The following is a 19,631-nucleotide window of genomic DNA, read 5'->3' on the forward strand; positions in this document are numbered from 1 at the left end:
CTTCCACATATAAAGTGAACTGGCTGTCACGCATCACTTTGTGGACACAGACAGGTGTGAAAATAGTGACACAGCCACATCAGTCACGATAGCCTTCACTAAAGGCTACAACTTTAACGTAGGTACCTGCTGTATTTACAAAATTATGTAGGATCAAAAATGCTGGAAATACAGCAAATAAACATCAGTGCGCTTCAAAGGCTTGTATTCTGAAAATATTAGCTTCATTAAATATGCTTCAGTTATTGTGCAAAGAAAAGTGTAAATTCACTAATCAAATGTCCTACGTGCCAAACTCGAGGCCACTGAGGGGCCAAGAAGCTAAACAGACGTGCTCACTTCCATGGCACCTGCAAGCTAACGAGCTTCCTTACGCAGAACGCACCCAAAGGAAAACTAATGTTCAAGCCCATAGTAGAGTTTTGTGTATGCACTCACTCACAACAGTCTCACATTCTGAGGTACATTCTGAAACCACATGACAGCACAGAGATGCGAAGGTAAGTCAGGGGTACGGCAAATTCAGGAAGTCACTAAATGAGATTTGCAGCTGCAGCAAAAATGTTCTTTGAGTCAAATCTAACAATAGCAGAAGCCAGGTATGCCATTCACCTCATAACTTGTCACTTGTACATTTTTATATGCATCACATTTCGTGTCAGAAGGCTCAGTGGTATGTACATGTAAACTACATCATCGGGACCTCCTGTTTTGCTCTATGAAATGATGCTGGCTGAGCATCTTATTAAATATTTTTGATATTTTGAAGCATTCACATGGACCAAAACTGTATATCGGAAGGCTGTGACAATATAATCCAGCATGTTTTCATTGTTTCCGACCCCTTTGACTCTCCACTTTCAGCCACGTTCCCTTGAATTCAGCCTCAGTGCTCCACAGGTGTTTCCATCCACATACACATGCAGCTAAAATCTGCCTTTTTTCTGAGAAAGTGATTGTTCTGAGCGTTTGAAATGCTGTGAACAAACAGGTCGACACATTAAAAGCACCATTAAGCACTATCAAAATAAATGCAGGCTTTAATTTGTTTACATTAGCTCAGGCTGGCAGTGTCACGGCTGGACCACAGCTCCCCCTTCTGGTGAATTTATGAACTTCTGTGCTGTTCATGCAGGATCATGAAGTTTCATGTAGCCAAGAAGAAGTTTAAGGAGACGCTGCGTCCGTATGATGTGAAGGACGTGATCGAACAGTACTCTGCCGGTCACCTGGACATGCTGTGCCGCATCAAGAGCCTGCAGACCAGGTAGGACGGACATTGTACTGCAAAAGATCTGCATGTGTGTATGCATTCCTTATACATGCATGGGTTTATCTCACGCTGTTTTTTTCTTTTTGCAGTTTGTGTTTTTGCATGTTTGTACCTGTGTTTGCTTCTCTCCAGGCTGGACATGATAGTAGGCCCACAGCCCCTGAGCAGCCGAGCCAAGGCCTTTTCCTCCCCCTCCCTGTCTGTCTATTACAGCCAGGGGAGGAAGAACTCCACCCAGGGGTCAGAATTCCCCCAACTTACTCAATCTACCCACCTACTCTGTCATTCGCATGTCACATGGGTTCAGTTCACTCCTCAGTCGCACAATTCAGGAGCTGGTTTGTTGTCAGAAACGTGAAGGAAAACATAAAGTGCGGCCTCATTTATCAACCATTCGTTAGTCCAGCATACCTGACCGCCCCTTCATGGAGAAGTGATGGCAATGAGGTTTACAAAACATGCACTCGGGACAATTAGTACAACTGTTGAGTTCATTTTTTGCTAGAAAGAGAGAGCATATTTGCCCCCATATTGGCTTCCCTTCATTGGCTTCCTGTTAAATCCAGAATCAAATTTAAAAGGCCCCATTTTATTTTAATGACCTTATAGTACCATATAAACCCATTAGAGCACTTCCCTCTCAGACTGCGGGCTGACTTGTGGTTCCTAGAGTATTTAAAAGTAGAATGGGAGGTAGACCCTTCAGCTTTCAGGCCCCTCTTCTGTGGAAACTCCCAGTTTGGATTCTACTTTTAAGATTAGGCTTAAAACTTTCCCTTTGACAAAGCATATAGTTAGGTCTGGATCAACTGATCCATAGAAACCGGCAGTTGCTGAGCCTGGCTCACCAGAGATAAAATAGAGAAATGGATGGTGTGCAGCGTGCATGTCTAAGGACTGCGGGGACCTCCTTTGTAGATGGTGTTGAGTGGCTGACGAGTACATAATACTATACTTCAGCTGTGCCAACATCTCACTTCTGATTTTGGACAGGCAAAGACCCTCTTGATCCAAAATTCACTTAGTAGCACTGCTTGGAAACTTTTATGAATGAACCTTGTTTTCACTGCTCACCAGGACATTAAACTATTTTTATGTGTACAGTTTTCACATTGAAGAACAATTACAAACACAGCTCTATAAATCCCAAACTCAAAGGATTTCAGCTTACCATTTAACAATGATGTAAGCCCCTGAAGCATGCTGTGTGTCCTAAGAGACTGGCAGGTTTGTCAGGAAGGGGACAGATGAAGCCTAAATCAGCTTGAGTTGACACATAGTGCAGTACAGTACTACTCCTTCCAGTCCTCCATAAAACTGATAGATTTGCTTGTCTTTGTTAATCAGGACCTTTACATTGCTGCCAGTGTTGTTTTGTTGCCTTTACCTTCACTTCTTGTTCCACATGTGCCACCCGAGGCTTTTAAGGAGAAGCGGTTGAAAGTTCGGGATTTGTCACCGCCTTTATATGCATGATAAATCCAAGTTGTCTGCAGGTTTTAAAAACGTGTAAGTTTGGAGCTTTTTTCCTCTGATGATTTGATAAATGAGGCCCCTGGTTGACGAGCTAAAGCCTGAATTAACTGAGCTTCGAGCCACACTCTGCTCCCACACACAAACACGTCCTGGATATATCTGCTACTAACCAGCCACTAACAGATCTCTTAAGTAAATTGACTTCTGTTCTGGGAAAGGAGTTTGCAATGTGATGCTAACATGTTTTAGACACACTCCAATCACACACCAGAAGGTTTCACCTGTCATTGCTGTTGCAACACTGCCCCCTGCTGATGCTGTGTGCACTCTGTTGCTGCAGATGAGCCAATCCGACTTGCAAAGGGTGGAGGGCCTGTCAACATGCTTCTTTTTTTTTTTTAAACACATCTCGTAGTCACGAGTAGAGTCTAACACAGGTCAGCAAGCTCCAGCCACAAATAACTTCAACCTGCCATGACCTCACTGTAATATATGAAAAACATCTGTAAGATTAGAATAGAGAAAGCTGTAACAGTCCTTAAATTTACGCAAAATGTTTTTGTTTTTTTTAGTAAAATGTTTAAAATGTTACATGGAGGCTGGTCTTGTCTATATTTGGATCCAGTCCACAATTACAATCCCCAGATCGTCTACATTTGATCTGCATGTTTCATATTCAAGAGGAGCGTGAATCATTCGGTTCCTGCCCATCTTATCCTGAATTACATTTCTTATTTGAAATTGGACTGATTTACAATGAACGAGTGTCGTAAATCTTCTCGCTTCCTCCTGTAAAAATACAGTTTTAGAATCCAGATCTAACTTCCCGGTGTAGTGCTCGATCCCCTTTTCTTCTAGCATGATTTAGTGGTGACATACAGGGTGTCCACACCTGACTTTTTCTTCTTCCTTTTGGTGAACTCGTGATTGCATGATCTTGGCTCAGTTTTTCTGTGCTCTCTGTCAGCTTTAACACAAACAGACTTTATTAACCAGATCCCACAGAGCCTGACTGGATTTAGCATTTAGACATAAATATAATCATGTGTAAACCAAAATATAAGACTCTAATGTTTAGAGTCTGAAATAAAAAGTTGTATTGTTAATTGGTAAAATGTAATCTGGTTGGTAATGTTTGGAAGTGTGAAGTCCAGTGAGGAAGAATAATCTCTCGTGTTTGGATTTGTTTTATTCGGGGAAAGGTTTACTTTAGATAAACGGTTCTAATTTTCCTTCCTTTTGTAGTCCTCCTTTGTACATTTTAAAATTAATATCTTATTGTGTTTGCTTGTATTTCTGTGCATTTCAGGGTGGACCAAATCCTTGGGAAGGGCCAAATTCCTCTGGATAAGAAGATTCGAGACAAGCTGCTCTCTGATGGCGATATACTGGAGGACATGAGCATGCTGGGTCGCGTCTGTAAGGTGGAGCGACAGGTCCGTCCTCTGGGTTTTGTTCTTAAAATTTCAGGAGGTTGAGAGGATCAGGGTTTTTGCTAATTGGAACTTCAGTGTTTGGATCCTTGCTGCCCCCGGTCCTCATTACGTACCCCAAAATGCCCCCAGTGTTTCTGGTCAATAAGACTAGAACAGCGCTACGTAAGTGCCAGTCCATCGACAGCAAACCAGCTAAATACAGTAAAATGTGATCCATCTCGACTGCGTTTAAGTTTCCTAAAGTTACAGGAAATAAACTTGTTGGTATTCCGGCTCTGTCCCGCTTCCAGTTTTTATGCAACATTAGACTAACTCAGCTAATCACATTCATCTCCAAACTGCTTATAAGACTAAAACATCTTACTGATCATTTTATTTTGGTATTTGTCACAATGGGTAGAATTCAAAACCTTATTAAGACGGCCCTGAATCACATTTTACTCTTTACAGCAAATTGATTTTTTTCAGGTGCACAAGTTGAAAGTGGCAAATGCATATGAATCCTAAAGCTTAAAACAAACATCTGGTAGAAAGCAAGATGCTGTTGAGGTAGCTATGAGCCCCCAGACCTGATTCTCAAGCATTCAAATCGACACTTAGAGCATCTGTACATTCTGCCAGATGTGGCGGTAGATCACTCCTTTATTCCTCTTCTCTGCTCACAGGTCCAGTCGATTGAGTCGAAGCTGGACTCCCTGCTCGACATTTATCGTCAGGTTCTGCGTAAAGGCTCGTCTTCGGCCCTCACGCTTTCCTCTCTTCCCCTCTTCGAGCTGGAACAGACTTCAGACTACCACTCCTCTGTCTTCAGCAAGGACATGTCCTGCTCCACCCAGGTCAGCAGCAGTGGAGCGCCGCCCACCAGTGGCTTCGTCACTCGCTCCTCCACCAGTTCTCATCTCTCGCAGGGAGGACTCCATCTCATCCTGGGGCCCCCCAACGAGCTCAACCTCAATCTCAATGCCCCCTCTTCCACGCCTCCCTCTGGCCTCGCATCATCCTCTTTCAGCCCATCGCCCCTGCCACATCATCATCACCATCGCCACCACCACCATCCCCAGGCTCAGGCCACCACACCTGAAAGTGGCACTGATGAGGCTATGGGTAGTTCTCCACCCATCCTCACCCCGAACAGTGTCAGCAGTTCAGGGGACAGAGGAGTAAGAGATGGTGGGTTTCCTCTTCTGGCGAGGCTTCCACCTCCACCCCCTCCTAGCCGAAGTCACGGCCCAGGCACTTTAGTGCGAACAGCCTCCATAGAGGTATCCCCTGACATAGAGGACTTTTGTGGAGGTCTTGGGACACAGATGGAGGACAGCGTTGTCGGGAAGGGCCTTGGGTTGGGGCTCAACAGATTGGGGCAGCAGCTCCAAGGGAACAGCAACAGCAGGCTTAGCACAAAGGAGGAGGGATCTTGGAGGAGACAAATGAGCTTGGAGCTGGAGCCCCTGGTGCCACCAGCGCTGGGCTGCAGCTCTGGGTCCAACGAGATGGACCGAGGATTGGGCAAGTCCATGTCAGTGCAGGATCTGAAGCAAGTAGCCCCCACCCATCACGGCCACAGCCTGTCATCTCCAAGCCCCAGTACAAGCAGTGACTCCCCCATTGGCTTCCATAGCTGTAGCCAAGATCCTGGGGGAGGAGGGGGCGGTACAGGTAGGAGGAGTGGAGGTGGGTGGGGTGAGGAGGACCTCTTTATCAGTGATAGAGACATTGAGACGCAGGGACTTGACTTCTTGTCACAGGGGTCTGCTGAGACTCCGACTTACTCCTCAGAACTCCTGAGGACAGGCGGCAGAGCCGGAGCAGGGACCCAGGGCTCAAACCGCAGTCTGGCCAGCGGTCACGCATCCTTGCCCTCTACTGGCAGCAACGAGTTGCTGAACATGCCACACGTACGGCTAAAATAGACCCAGCTACATGTCGGGAAGGCACACCAATCTCACCTCAAAAAGACGGTTTTTATCCTTTTTGGAGGGAAGTGGGTGGGTGGGAATATTACATGGGGTCTTCTTCTGTTTATATTCATGTTGATCCATTTGATAAGAATCACAGTATTTTCATACAGGCTGACCATATGACATATCATTGCATGAGTTTTGTTTTAAAGTGTGATTGACAAATCTGAGATAAGAGCCTGAGAAACGACAACAGAGACACCCAAAAACCTCCGCTGTTAAACTCGGGTTGATATGAGACCTTGACATACAGCATGGAGTGCATGCTTATTGTAAAGAGGTACAGAGATTTGAAAGGTAAAGTTTGCAGTCGAGGGCATGGGCTCCTAACACTTATTGAAACCCTCTCTGAGAATGGCCATGTTCAGTGTATAAAAGCCACATTTTGTGTGTCTCCCATCAAACAAGACGTTTCCACACTGAAATGATCACTACTGCCAGATGCATTCTTTCTTTCCCATCTTTAACCTCTTAAGATTCACAAGGTCATTGATGACATATCTTAGGTTTCGGTTTCTTAGCATTCAACCCATTTTTGAACATTTTCACCTGTTTGGAAAATGGAAAATCTTTTTATAGAAAAACTGTAATGTGGAAATGAACAAGACTTAATTCTGAGATGTAACGTCGTCTTTGTTTCTGGAAATTTGGCCTTGTGGCTAAAATAAGACCCAACTTTAACCATAATCTGTACAGGTAATCTGAAGTTAAGAGGGTAAATTTTATGAAACTAAAGCAATACGTTCAAAGGACAGAATTTAAATCATTTTAGTTTCAATCAAACCTTTAAAAAGAACTCTATTAAAAAGGAATATACCAGTGTAATGTGAATACAGGCAATACGATTTACGTTTTCATGCATGTTTTTTTTTTCCGTCTTTACAGCAAGAACAACAAATTTCTTGTGGTTTTAGGTTGTTGTCCTCAACACAATTTTGGAACTCTGTTTTATAAGGTGCAAGAACACACAGGGAAGGTAGGGGAGGGGCCAGTTGCATTCAGAGATTTGATTGTCAGTAATTAAAATGAACAAATGGGCTCCTGTTTGTGCTTGTAGGGCCCCCCCAAAAAAGAAAAAATATATACACTGATGTATTGGAGCATAATGATGTTATCAAGTATTGTTATGTTAGTATAAGTACAGTTAGATTCTCTGAGCACCATGGTTCTTTATCTCTTATGTTTTCCATCAAGGTAAAATGATATTTTTGGACTGTTCAACCACAATCACTGACTGTATATAAGAGATGGACGTAGCTTCTAGATCTGAAAAGTGAAGTCAATGCAGAAGTGCGTTAAACCTGCATTCTTTTTGATGGCCAGCAGGGGGACACTCCCTTGGTTCAAAAAGAAAGCCCTGTTGTATAAACTGAGAAAGAAATGTCCCTGCTGCTCACTTCCTCGATGGGTTCATAGTTAACATCACTAGTTTCAAGTAAAATATTGTTCATTTTGTGAATCGTGATCCCTATTACTGTGCAGGACATAAAGCAGGTTTACAGGGTGAACATATGGGCATTAAGTGTCCCTCAGTTTCACCATCAGCTCCACCTCTGCTTTCAAAAACACCAAGATGGGAACCCCAAAAGTGCTTCATAGCAGGAAATGAGTAACCGATAGGTGAAAGCAGAGTGGCTACCTCCATCTTATATAGTCTTTGTTCACTTAAACTCAGATTCTTTTGGTGTCTTATTTTGAAACTTATAAAACCATAAGCTGCTACTCAGAGGTTCAGCGGGAAGAAAAGATATGCTTTATCACAAAGCCCAACTTTTGTGTACTTTGGGCTTTTTCCAAACACAACAGGTACATTTAAGTGTAGATTTTATCTTAAGTTGGGGAGTGGAACCACTCCTCACAACACCCTCTTCAAGCCGTTGGTCTACAAATGTTTCCTGCCCTACATATTTGTATATTCTTGTTTCCATGCCCCGCCCTCTCTCCTTGCTATTTGTGGGATCAGCCCAGGAGCTGGCGTTACAACAACAAAGTGATAGTCTGCCAAAAAAGTGATTCCTGATGTTTCAGTGTGTGTTTTATTTGTAATGTCTTTATTTATATTGATTAATAGACTTGAACAGGATTTTAAAAAGGAGTTTTACATAAAATAACAAAATGACCAGTTTTGCAAGTGTCTTTGTGACCATGTTGGTCTCTTAAAACGTCGCATAAGTCGTATTTGTTTCAACTACTGCTGCGCTCTTGACCAGATCACTCTTAAAGACATTTTTGATATCAATGAGATTTGTTAACTGGATAAATAAAGGATATATATGCATCTATTCTCTTCCACTTATCCTTACCAGGGTTACGGGGTGGGACTCTAGCCTGTGTCGTCTACCATAGGCGAGAGGCAGGATATGCCCTGGACAGGTCGCCAGTCTGTCGCAGGGCTAACGTGTAGGGACAGACAACCATTCCCACCTATGGGCAATTTAGAATGACCAATTAACCTAACCCCACAAACTGCATGTCTGTGGAGTGTGGGAGGAAGCTTGAGAACCCACACAAACACAGGGAGAAAATGCAAACGCCACACAGAAGGGTCCTGGCCAGATTGTGGAGTTGAGCTGTCTGAGGCAACAGTGCTAACCAGCACGGCACCGTGCGGCCCTACATATATAAACGCCAAAAACTCTGCAGCTTCTACCTTGTGGCAGGAATGCTGTTGTAGCTCAAGATGACTTGATATCATTCATGAGGTATACATGTTTTATATATTATAGGCTAACAAGTGATTTACAGTAGTTTAAATACAGGCAATCATTTTTTTGGCAGACGATCACTTTTTTGTCAACACCACCACCAATCCTCAGCCCGAGGTCATAGCTCACCATCTATTTGTTACCTTCTTTCAAATGCCCAGTTGTGTTTGAGGTTGAGTTCCCTGCTATTGGCTCAGGGAGTTATTTTTCTGGTCAGAATGAGTCTTTGGGGTTGACCAAGCATGAAGAGCCAACACAAATTGTTATTTCTGACCATTTCCTTGGATAAATTAAACCCCATGTTAAAAAATGTTGGTCTCTTTGATGGGTGGCCGTAAAACCCCTGAACTCAAATCATGTTTCAAAGGCATGCATGCAAGTTTGCTGTATGCACACGTGTACAGAGAAGAATGCCCATTCCCACCAGCAGCCAGTGAGGACGTCAACAGAGGTTACAAGCAGCGGCTGTTAACTTCACATCAATTATGCACCGACTGGTTGGTTTCCCTGCCGATCGCAGCCATGGATTGAAGAACATCTCCAATGTCATTACCTGGTTTAAGAGAATTGCTTAATGTCAGAACAGGTGTGTGACCTGGCAAAGCACTTTGTTTTGGTTCAGAAACACTGAAGGAAATGTTTCGACGTACGAGTTTTTCTTGTATCTGGCTTTTCTCCCGGCCTGTTCTTACATGAGGGAAGATTTTTAAACTCTTATTTAAAATCATGGTCAATGTTTGCTTTTTTTCTATACTCTGTGATGTGGGGATTATTTTTGCTTCCTGGCTACAGAATGTATAGTCGCTGAGTATTGACATTAAAACAAGAAAAGCAATGTCAAACCTCCTTGTTGCATGTTAGAGAATTAGATGCATTTGATACGGTTAAGTAGGTTTTTCTGGTACTTGGGAAAACTATTACAGCACAGCTAGATGCAGATCAGTTTTGGTGATTGGTCCACCTCTGGCTATCACAGGTAAAAACTGCCCATCTGGTCGATCTACATTTCTACCCTCACCTACAATTGTGGACCTGAGTGTCCCTGCCCGTGTGACACAGACAGGCTAAATAGCAGGGTAGAACGTGGACTGATCTATAGATGCATGACATAAAACACCTGAATAGATTCTGCAGATACCCCTTACCAAAAACCAGAAAAGTTTAAGGAAGTTTAGTTTGCTTTGAAGAATGGATTTTAATCTCCTTTGCATGAAGAGGCTGCCATATCCAAACCTATCTAGAAGTGATAATGAATGCTATGCCATCACTTGAGTTTAAAATCAAGGAGCCCAGCTCTGATATGAAGTCTACAAAATGTGCAGTACATCCAGTATACCGGTGCCTTGCTTGTATGGTACATATTGAGCTTTGAGTTAATTTAGTTTCTGAAAGGTGCATTAGGTTCCTCCACACAGAGATGATTGCACTGTCTTTATTTCCTCTCATTAGGTCCTTACTTGAGGCATTTTAGTTTTTATATTCAGAGATTTTGCTATTGAGCTAAAAATGGACCTTTGACATGTTACCATTCTGTCTGTGTGTCATTTTAATTTATTTAAATTATGTTCACATATTTACACACTAGTAATAATCTCAGATTTATGAAGCCTGTAATGTAAATGCAAGCAAACTTTTATTCTCATTCATCAATAAAGGAAATTCTACAGATGTTTTTTGGTGGTTTTGATTTGAATGAAATGAGGAGCAGAGAGATAATGTTTAAACACCTTTACTTGTATGAACGTAGAATCACAAATAACAGCGGTTAAGGTGAACTTAACAGTAACATTTATCAGAGCTACTTGGAGGGAGTTTAAGTTGAGCAAAGTGCGAGGCACGGAGAGTTTCTCTAAGGTGCAAACATGCAAGAAGCTGATCTACCTCAGGCTAACAAGTTTATCTTTTTGTTAAAGCTACAACACAGAGCTTACATGAACGAAGAGCTGACAAAAGAACGCGTCTGCCTCGTCACTACGATTGTCGTCTAGATCCACGAGAAGCTGAATCATTAACTTCAACAGGCAGAGAACTGTAACGCAAACCTATTGTGTTCTGCTGCAATAAAACCTACATAAGACGAGCACTAACAGCGTTTTGGTTAGTTTTTTTCCTTCGTCTGCTTTTGCGATGCATTGTGATAATAGACCAGACGCTGACTATGGAGTGCAGAAGGGGCGGGGTGTGTCTTCGGCCATGGTGAGCGTTTGGGGCAGCAGCCCAGCACAACGTTCATTTGGCCTTCTGCGCCTTCTGTGCCGATTTGGTGATCTTACCACTCGTGGCGGCTTTCTTTTCCACGCCTTTGATGACACCCACCGCCACCGTCTGACGCATGTCACGGACAGCAAAGCGCCCTGAGGAAGAATTATTGGTAAAAAATGTGCATTAACATACAGAGAGGAGGTGACCTAAGTATGTGTCAAGAGATTTTTGTTTTTATATAATTTGATCAGCTTCATGAAATGTGTTTTCTGTTGTTTAAGCAATCTAAATGTCTATGTGACTTTTCACCTAATAACTTAGTGATGAACTTATTCAGCTACTAAAACCACTTCCTGTTTTTCTTGAGAACAAATGTAGAAAGGGGAAATAACCCGTTGCTTTGGGTTTGTGCAGAGTCAGAGTGATGTTGTTATTTTTACACACACACAGACATGTAACAGGAATCCAGGGATATTTAGCTTCTTTTTTTTTATTGTTTTATTCGTCTGATAGAAAAATGTCACGCATGACAGACGATCCTCTGATTCAGAAGTTGTGTTCTCCCTAACGGGCAAATTTTATGATTTTAAAATTGTTTAACTTCAGCTATCCATAACTGTCCATTTATGTTCACTGATTAAATAAAGCAGTGAAGACAGACTAGAAGGTGGAGAGAGAGAAGATGCAGCACTTCGACCATGTGGTATATGGTCACCTGTGCCCCCACCCTTTCTTTCTGTGCTGCTGGATAGACAGGAAGCTATCGAGAGTGCTGCTTCTCTCCAAAAAATAATTTAAAAAAAATTTTTTTAAATATTTTTTTTAATATTCACCTATATGATCAAGTTTAGAATATCCATTGAATTTATGCAAATAATAAATTTGGCATTTTAAGATATATTTCTGTCCTTTTCACCTTTATTAGACAGTGACAGATAACTGTGGGGTGAATAGAGAGATTATTTGAGCTGGAATCGAACCCAGGCATCTGCAGTGGGGACAAAGCCTTCAGTACATGTTGTTCTACAGGCATCGCCAATAATCTGGTTTTAGTTTGAATTGAAAACTAATTTCTTACTGTCAGTGAGAGTAAAGTTTGGATAATTCACAGTCAAATAAAGCTAAAATTTAGATCCACAAAATCCAGTTTCAGGATTAAAAAAAACCTACCGAGCGGCGGGTACTCAGAGAAGCTCTCCACACACATGGGCTTCCCGGGGATCATATCAACAATGGCGGCATCTCCAGACTTCAGGGACTTGGGGTTGTCCTCGAGCTTCTTACCAGAGCGACGGTCAATCTTTTCCTTCAGCTCAGCAAACTTGCACGCAATGTGTGCAGTGTGGCAGTCCAGCACGGGGGCATATCCAGCACTGATCTGACCAGGGTGGTTCAGGATAATCACCTGCAGGGCAGCAGACACAGGTATTATTTGTAAACCTGGAGAGGAACAGAAGGAAGGATGTGCATTTCACACTACTGACAGCACACCTGAGAAGTGAAGCCAGCTGCCTCCTGTGGCGGGTCGTTCCTGCTGTCTCCAGCCACGTTGCCACGGCGAATATCCTTCACAGACACGTTCTTGACGTTGAAGCCCACGTTGTCACCGGGCAGTGCCTCAGTTAGGGCCTCGTGGTGCATCTCCACAGATTTCACCTCAGTGGTCACATTGACGGGGGCAAAGGTCACCACCATGCCAGGTTTTAGGATGCCGGTCTCCACTCGACCCACGGGTACAGTACCGATGCCTGGAGGAGAGGCAGGTTAACAACTTTACAGCTGTGTGGAAGACCTGCATGGATTAAAGTCGTATACTTCTAAGCCTCAGCATTTAGGACAGAATGAACCAAAGGGAATTTCTTCAGACCTCATTCAGCTCAGCTGTTTTTATCACAAGGTGATCTCATTCCTATTTTCATACATATTCTGGAACAACCAACACTTCAGCCAAACTTCACAACACATTTCATCCTTACAGCCTCACCTCCAATCTTGTACACGTCCTGCAGAGGCAGGCGGAGGGGCTTATCGGTCGGACGCGTCGGAGGTTGGATGGCGTCCAGAGCCTCGAGCAGTGTGGTGCCTGAGGCACTTCCATCTTTACGGTTGATCTTCCAGCCCTTGAACCAGGTCATCTGTGAAGGGAGAGAAGCCCACATGTCTGCAGCTTAGCAAGGAGTGATAAGATGTGAATGTTAACACCAGATAAATTCTGAGCTAGAATTTTACACCCAGAAGCCATTTGCCAAAGCTGAAGAAGGAATGAGGCGCTAACTAGCAGGCATTAGACCTGTAAGCATGTTGGAGTATTTTTACCCAAAAGCTCATTCTTTAATAGTTATAAAACCTTATATTATTTTAGACGTGTAACTCCCTGCTAGTCTCAGACAAATAAAAGAGTCATAGCTGGTCTCATGGCAGTCTCACGTTAGGGCTGGGCTCCAGCATGTTGTCCCCATTCCAGCCAGATATGGGCACGAAAGCCACGGTGTCAGGGTTGTAGCCAATCTTCTTGATGTAAGTGCTGACTTCCTTCACAATCTCCTCATAGCGCTTCTGGCTGTAGTTGGGCTCAGTGGAATCCATCTTGTTGATGCCCACAATGAGCTGTTTTACTCCCAGGGTGTAGGCGAGGAGGGCGTGCTCACGTGTCTGCCCGTTCTTTGAGATGCCAGCTTCAAATTCGCCCACGCCCGCCGCCACAATCAACACAGCACAGTCAGCCTGAGGGGAGGGAGACAGATGTGAAAACGTCTTTCCACCTTAAGTTTCTCCATCAACCATTTCTCTCATGTTATACTCTTCTACTTATTCTAATGCTACTAGCTACAGTCTTTCCCACGTTTTTGAATCCTTCTGAGATTCCATTCGCCTTTGGGTTAATGGAGAAACACCTCACTCAGTTCAATTACCCTTCTTGTACCAGCGATTCTAGAGAGGATCTCGTCCCATGCTTGGGAGTAGTCCATTCCAAGCATTTAGGACAGAAGCTGATGATGGTGGTCATCGTCTCAATCTGCACAGTTGTATGTGTAGGGTAAAGGACTACACAAACAGTATAATCGTATCTCTGACTGACCCTGCACTAAACTCAGTTAGGTGTTATTCAAAGTTATGGAACAGTTGTTGTTTTACTTTCTATATAATTGTGTGACACTGTGGAATTTGTTTTAAATTTTCTACTGTTTTTTTTTTGCATCTATTTTATTTGCTATGGACCCGTGTGTGTCTTAAATAAAGTGAAACTAAACTAAACTATGATCTCTCTGTGAGCTCAAGAACAAGGAATGTCATCACCAGCTAAGATCAGAGATGTTGGAGTTTTTCTCACTGAAAGATCTGCAGAGGAAAAACTTATAAATGGCATTTAACACGAGCACTTAAGAAGTCCACTGAACTGTACCTGTGAGGTCCCAGTGATCATGTTCTTGATAAAGTCCCTGTGCCCTGGAGCATCAATGATGGTGACGTAGTACTTGCTGGTCTCGAACTTCCAAAGAGAAATGTCGATGGTGATGCCACGTTCACGCTCAGCTTTCAGCTTGTCCAGCACCCAGGCATATTTGAAGGAACCCTTTCCCATCTACAAGGTGTAAAAGGTAAATCAATAAGACTGATGACCGAATATTTTTTGTGGACTTGTAATAAAAAGATGAGAATATTATCCAGAGTAGGAGACAAGTAGACCGAAAATAGGAGTTAAATAGCAGAAAAATTTCAAAATGATCTTTTTTTGAAGTAAGAACAACATGAGTCATACCTCTGCAGCTTCCTTCTCAAACTTTTCAATTGTCCTCTTGTCAATGCCACCACACTTATAGATCAGGTGGCCGGTGGTGGTGGACTTGCCTGAGTCAACATGTCCAATTACCACAATGTTGATGTGGAGCTTCTCCTTCCCCATCGCTGCTCACTCTGACAACAAGACAAGAAACGGATACAGACTTGGGTCATCTCCATAAAGGGAACAGCAAAAGTAATGCAAAGACACAATGATAATTTTTATCTTGATTTCTTTGTTTTAACTCTGGAAGCCAAACACTCAACTGAAATTAAAATCTGAAAAATGAAACAGCCTGAAAATTGTCTCTCATTTAAACCGGGTGTCAGAAAAATGAATTTATCAGCAGAGCTTTAAAACATATTTGAGCCTCATAAAGAAGGTGACAGATCCCATTAAAATGAAATTGGCCAATCAACATTATTGACAATTGATTTGGCCACTCCTAAAGTCCCTTCTCTCTGATAGGTTTATTTTTTTGAGTCAGACCAATACTAAGTTGGCCACACAACCTAAACATGGCTGCATTAAACCGCTTGAATCAAAGTTCAAAATCTCCACTTCAGTCACATCTTGATTGCTTGATATACCCTGAACTGATATTTGGATCCAAATGGCTTTGTAATATAATGTGTTATCCTCAGCTTGATTAAATAATCTTTCACTTCAGCTCTTTGGACAGCTTCACACAAGGGCTGTGCGATATGACCAAAATCTCATATCCTAATATAAGACATTTATCGTCCCGACAACGTTATGTATCACAAAAATTTTACATTTTCTGTAAATCTCGGGCAGCTCGATTTGCGTGAAGTTTTTTTTTTTTTTTAGCTGGTCGTGTACCTAGAGTCAAGTGTTTGGACCGATGCATGAAACTACATTTTTAGACATTTTCTTTGTGACTATTTATTACACGGCGTGCTGCGGGGAAAAGCCTGTTCTGACGTTTGATTCTAAGGTTTATTTTTTAGCACCTGACGGCTCTTTTTTGCTTCTCATCCGTACTCCTTCATGTGATTCAGTTTATTTTGAAAAAATCTCAACAGGATCTTCAGCTTTATTGTGAAAGGTTTATGTAGAAAATAAACAAGCGGACGACGGAGCCACGCAATGGTTTTACGGTCGTTGTTGCTAACGTCAACGCATAAAAACAGTCGCTTCTCCGTCCGTAGCGTGGTTATATTAAATATAGGAAAAAGAGAGAACTTTAAGAAATTCTACAGTGACTATCAAAACAATGAAAAAATATTGCCATAAACAGTTTATTTTGCAACACCAAGAAACAAACGAAAGCGTAATATATGCAACGATTGACGTTTTCATATCATCATCTGATATATATCGCTATATCAAACAGCCCTACTTCACACATAATGTGTGTGTGAGGAGAAAAAAGGAGATACCATTGTGACTGTACCTGACATCATCCTGCAGCAGCCTAATGACTCACTGTAACCAAAATAAGTCTAATGCAAATAAGTTGGATGAATAACTCCAACACATTATTTATATTTGATGGTGTTCATACCGAGCTTGTTATCATTTATTACTTCGCTAATAAATTCAACAAATGTATATTCTTGGATCCATTAACTTTTCACTTTTAATTTACAGTTATGGAAGCTGTTTATATCAAGCCTGATTTTATCTCACATATAAACAAATGAGTCCTCACAGGGAGGATTACAGATTATTAATGCAAAACAGGTATTGGATTAAGCAGATACCTTGGCTGTGGGCATCTGTATCGGAACTGGAAAAAGCCAGATCAGTCCACTGCGTTGATGTATGGAGGGCAAATTATAAAACTGTGCCACTGTTCAAATACTTGTGGATTTTATTGTATATAAACAAGAACTGCTTCTCAAATGTAGGTTTCAGCTTTTATGCTCCTTATATCTGGAACAAACTCCCAGAAAGCCTCAGATCAGCTGAAACACTCAGTTTATTTAAATCCAGGTTGAAGACTCACCTATTCTCAGCTGCATTTGAATAAAGCACCAAATCCACACTTTTAAGCTTAAATTTCAAAACTTACACTAACTACTGATCTTATCTATTTCTGATTTTATCTGTTTTGATTTTATATACTGTTTTGTTTGTTTGTTTGTTTGTTTGTTAAGTGGGTTAGAGCTCTGGGTAGCTCCCCAGCTGGGTCTAGACTGGGTCTAGAGAGTATTTTAAATTCAGGGAATTTAAAATAGAAAGTAGCTCGTCCACAGAAGGACTGGTAGCTCCCCTTACGATAAGGGTTCAGATCGCGCGAACAGGTGTGAAATGTGTGTGTTTAGTTAGTTTGTTTGTTTGCTTGTTTTAATCAATTTTAAATCATGCTTTTTATTTGTTTTTGTTTCTAATGTCTCTGTAAAGCACTTTGAATCACCTTGTTGTTGAATTGTGCTATACAAATAAATTTGCCTTGCCTTGCCTCCGACAAGCCTTTCTGCTTTAATCTGTCCTTACTCTGGTGCTATGAAGGCATGTCCAGGAAATGCTCTCATAATTATTCCTTATTAATTTAACTAAGAAGATGCACCTCACCTGCTCTCCTATGACCACAAATACTATACTGTACTTCAAATATACACCATTCTTTGCACAGTAGGAGTATTTCAAAAGTGAAGCATTTGGGCCAATTCAATTTCAATTCAGTTTTATTTATTTAGCAACAAAACAACAAAAGTAGCCTCAAGGCGCTTCATATTGTGAGGAAAAGGCCCTAAAGTAATACAGAGAAAACCCCAAAAATCACCAACAGTGGAAATGTGCACAGTCCTTTATTTTTAAAATAGACTAGACTCTCTAACCTATTTATGTGTTTGTCATTCTTTTCCTCCCCATTTCTTCTGTGTAGCAAGAAGAAAATATAACCTGGCACTATTTTTAACAAAACATCCACTAAAACAAGGCACAGTAATTGACTTATTCATTAACTATTTAATGAATTAATTCTGGTAAAAACCAAATTGCAGTTTAAGTGAACTGTTAAAGTACAAATTGTCGGGTATTTTTTTCAGTTCAGATTTCTTTTCAACAATTATACTTTTTTGGCAATATTCTCAATTCATTTACATTTTCTCCTGTCACGTGACCTTATCAATTGGGTCCCTTTTTCGTACCAAGTGGTTTAAACTACTATTAGGGCTGTTACAGTTCTTGAATATTAAATATTAGTGTGATATTAATGTATAATAACAACGGATCTAACATTAATATCACATTTAATGGTGGCCTATAAAATACTGGTACGCCCCACTAAATGGCTAAGAGGGATTTTATATACTTTTTACACTGTACTTAATAAATATGGGACACTAAATAATTAATTTAGTGTACCTGTTAAACTTGAAAACATTTTCTTTCCAAGCCTTTATTTATGTATTAAACCCTAGTTTATTTACAGCATAGCACATTAGGTTTTATATTAAAAAAACAAAACACATTTGTACTATTTCACACCAAGGCTCAGACTGGCATATAAATATAGAATGCACGAGTTAGTTACATAATAAAATAAGTTAATTTAATAATAACAAGCCGGTTAAAAGTAAAGCTCATATTAGTCTGCTTCTATTATGACAAAATTTACCGCCCTACGAGCTAACAATAAGCTAACGGGATTTCCCGCTGGTATTTTGAAAGTTTACATTGAAATTTAAACAGAGACATATCCAAATTAACAATTAGAAATATATACATAAAACAAAATAATACACTAGCTCCAACCATCACCTTACCTTTTGTTTTCTGAGGCTAAACAAAATTTAGTTAGCTAACAGTAAGTCTGATTAGCAACACCTGCACTACTCCCTCACAAGCTAAGGAAGTGTCTTGCGCATGGGCAGTTCAGCAGATTTAGAAGCTTGCAGACTAAACCAAGGTTATTATAGTCAAATAGACAACAAATGAACTACCAAAAAAAAAAAAAAAAAAAAATGTTGGAATGAACCTAAACTTTTATTTTACTGCATAAACCGGTGGTTATTTAAATATATAAGTGTCTGGGAGGGGTAAGGGGGTAAATACTGCATTTACTGTTCTGTTCGTTTAGCAGGCTATGAAAGGAAAATGTTGGCATTTGCCAAAATACACAGTAAACTGAGCTAACATCAGAGCACAGCAGCCCATACACTCAAGACTCGTGCACTTCAAAATGAAGCCCCCCAATCTTACAAATCTCATCCAGCTCATCAGATCGGACGTAAAAACGTGTCATTGCAGGACATTTCTGTGCGACACTGCCGCAACGACCAGGCGGTGGTCATGAGGCTGCAGACCTGCACTAGAGACGCCCGCATGTCCCAGGAGTCACACAGTTATTACACAGCACTATTTAGCTGTGGCAGCGCGATGTTGCTGATGAAGATGATGGTGTGGCCGTTGGGGAGCAATGTCTGTGCGCTGAAACTGCGCCATCCGGGCCTACCCAGCCCCCCACGCCCCTCTGTACTTTTTGGTACCTCTCTCCTTTATCAAATTACCGTGACATGGAAGCCAAACAACATTCAAGCCTCACTGTCATTGTGATGCAATTACATAACCATCACACACAGAACACACATGAAATCCCCATCCATCTGCGGAGGATTAGTGAAGGATGCAGGAAAAGAGCGCAGCTTTTTGCGCTGGAAAACACCCTGAAAAACATCCCAAAGCCTACCCTACCTTCAGCCGCAGGGCGCGCTCACTGGACTGCGGTGAAACTGGAGATGCTGCCGGTGTGATGCACCGACACCGACACAAACACAGAGCTGCTGTGTCAGGTGGCGTCACACGCGTCACTCTGTGAAACAATGAGCC

At 41.7% G+C, this 19,631-nt stretch overlaps 2 protein-coding genes across 8 annotated transcripts in view; one reads left to right on the plus strand and one right to left on the minus strand.

Moving 5' to 3' along the window:
• kcnq5b (potassium voltage-gated channel, KQT-like subfamily, member 5b) overlaps positions 1-10,516 on the plus strand; it is a 139,977-nt gene extending 129,461 nt beyond the window's left edge. For 4 of the 6 annotated variants that reach the window (XM_004538714.5, XM_004538713.5, XM_076885289.1 and 1 more), the window contains 4 exons: positions 1,136-1,267; positions 1,406-1,513; positions 4,059-4,185; positions 4,851-10,516. In XM_004538714.5, coding sequence (XP_004538771.2) covers positions 1,136-1,267; positions 1,406-1,513; positions 4,059-4,185; positions 4,851-6,095 — 1,612 coding nt within the window. In that variant the 3' untranslated portion in view covers positions 6,096-10,516. The remainder of the gene's footprint in view (positions 1-1,135; positions 1,268-1,405; positions 1,514-4,058; positions 4,186-4,850) is intronic. The other 2 variants (XM_076885290.1, XM_004538716.5) reach the window with 1 other exon arrangement.
• Positions 10,517-10,561: 45 nt separating this feature from the next.
• On the minus strand, positions 10,562-19,613 carry LOC101469876 (elongation factor 1-alpha 1). Of its 2 annotated transcripts, none has more exons than XM_014411955.3 (8): positions 19,497-19,613; positions 14,811-14,965; positions 14,454-14,633; positions 13,478-13,774; positions 13,035-13,185; positions 12,542-12,798; positions 12,221-12,455; positions 10,562-11,202 (listed from the first exon to the last, which is right to left on the minus strand). In XM_014411955.3, exons 2-8 carry the CDS (start codon positions 14,952-14,954, stop codon positions 11,078-11,080), a joined length of 1,389 nt encoding a protein of 462 aa, XP_014267441.2. In that variant the 5' UTR covers positions 14,955-14,965; positions 19,497-19,613; the 3' UTR covers positions 10,562-11,077. The 2 variants fall into 2 exon arrangements, with proteins under 2 accessions (XP_014267441.2, XP_024658489.1); XM_024802721.2 differs by lacking the exon at positions 19,497-19,613 and adding an exon at positions 18,569-18,698.
• Between the last annotated feature and the right edge of the window lie 18 nt (positions 19,614-19,631).

The sequence above is a fragment of the Maylandia zebra genome, linkage group LG6, assembly GCF_041146795.1.
Source record: "Maylandia zebra isolate NMK-2024a linkage group LG6, Mzebra_GT3a, whole genome shotgun sequence".
Lineage (NCBI taxonomy): Eukaryota > Metazoa > Chordata > Actinopteri > Cichliformes > Cichlidae > Maylandia > Maylandia zebra.

Coding starts and splice junctions, on each gene's coding strand:
- LOC101469876 (XM_014411955.3), bottom strand. CDS start 14,954: ATGGGGAAGGAGAAGCTCCACATCAACATTGTGGTAATTGGACATGTT. Junction 14,634..14,810: donor TTGAGAAGGAAGCTGCAGAG/GTATGACTCATG, acceptor TACACCTTGTAG/ATGGGAAAGGGTTCCTTCAA. Junction 12,456..12,541: donor CAGCTGGCTTCACTTCTCAG/GTGTGCTGTCAG, acceptor GCTGCCCTGCAG/GTGATTATCCTGAACCACCC.